Genomic DNA, 888 nt, shown 5'->3' on the forward strand with positions numbered 1-888 from the left:
TACGGCTCCATCGATTCGTCTACAGAAAATGAAGTTCCAAAGGGTTTTCCAAGCTCTTTAAACTTTGTATTTAAATGATCAAGAACAGGCTGAACTTTGAATGCCTTATTATTCGAATCAATTTGTGTATTAYCATTGAAATGAAGGTAGCGATGTATTTTTTCAAACTTATTCCTCGCCATTGAACCTGCCACTAAATGATTGTACACATCACTTTCTGTCTCCCAGTACATGGGAGTAGTTGGAACCTTAAAATAAAAATGTTTAATTTAACAAGTAAGCAAGTGAATTTGTGGTTCAAGTTAGTCACCTTGTTGTATCCACTTAGTATAAGKATGCCGAAATATGTGTWTAACTCCTCAAGACTTACGGTGAAGGCTTCATCTCCTTTGTTTATGGCGTATTTAACAGTCTCTGATTGCATACATTCCATAAATTCGCTATCAAAAATTCTTTTAAAAAGTTGTATTGGACTTAAATCATTTTCTAAAATATCTGCTACAATGTCCGGAGTATGCTCGCGTATTGCTGTGATAGAACATCCACTTGCTTTTAGTACTATCTTTGACCATTTYCGGCAAATCTTCTTTTTTTTAGAAAGTGTTGCTCCTCCACTTCTGAGTTACCAATTCTTATTTCACATGCCCTTTTAAGAACTCCACGACCCAAATCACCCACTATACCTTCATCGTCTACATCTGCGTCATCGCAATCGGATAACTCCTGTTCTTCGGGGGGGAGCAAAGTCACATCAATAAAATTGGCATTATTGATGTTTTCTATAATCTCTGCATCATCATCTTCATTTAAATTTTGGAGACATCTAGCTATCTCCTCAGTTGTTGCTTGTCTACAAGGAGATATTAGGAATGAATTTTCATATAGCAA

The 888-nt window shown here is 36.0% G+C and overlaps 1 protein-coding gene across 1 annotated transcript; it reads right to left on the reverse strand.

The window, feature by feature from the left end:
* On the reverse strand, positions 1-616 carry LOC108976658 (piggyBac transposable element-derived protein 2-like; the record flags this gene model as incomplete). Its single annotated transcript, XM_018945894.1, is given in 2 exon segments — positions 1-248; positions 311-616. Coding segments are annotated over 2 exon segments (371 nt in total), but the record flags the coding sequence as incomplete, so codon positions are not given.
* Positions 617-888: the final 272 nt, after the last annotated feature.

Source organism: Bactrocera latifrons, unplaced genomic scaffold, assembly GCF_001853355.1.
Source record: "Bactrocera latifrons isolate USDA-ARS-PBARC rearing strain unplaced genomic scaffold, ASM185335v1 scaffold_790, whole genome shotgun sequence".
Lineage (NCBI taxonomy): Eukaryota > Metazoa > Arthropoda > Insecta > Diptera > Tephritidae > Bactrocera > Bactrocera latifrons.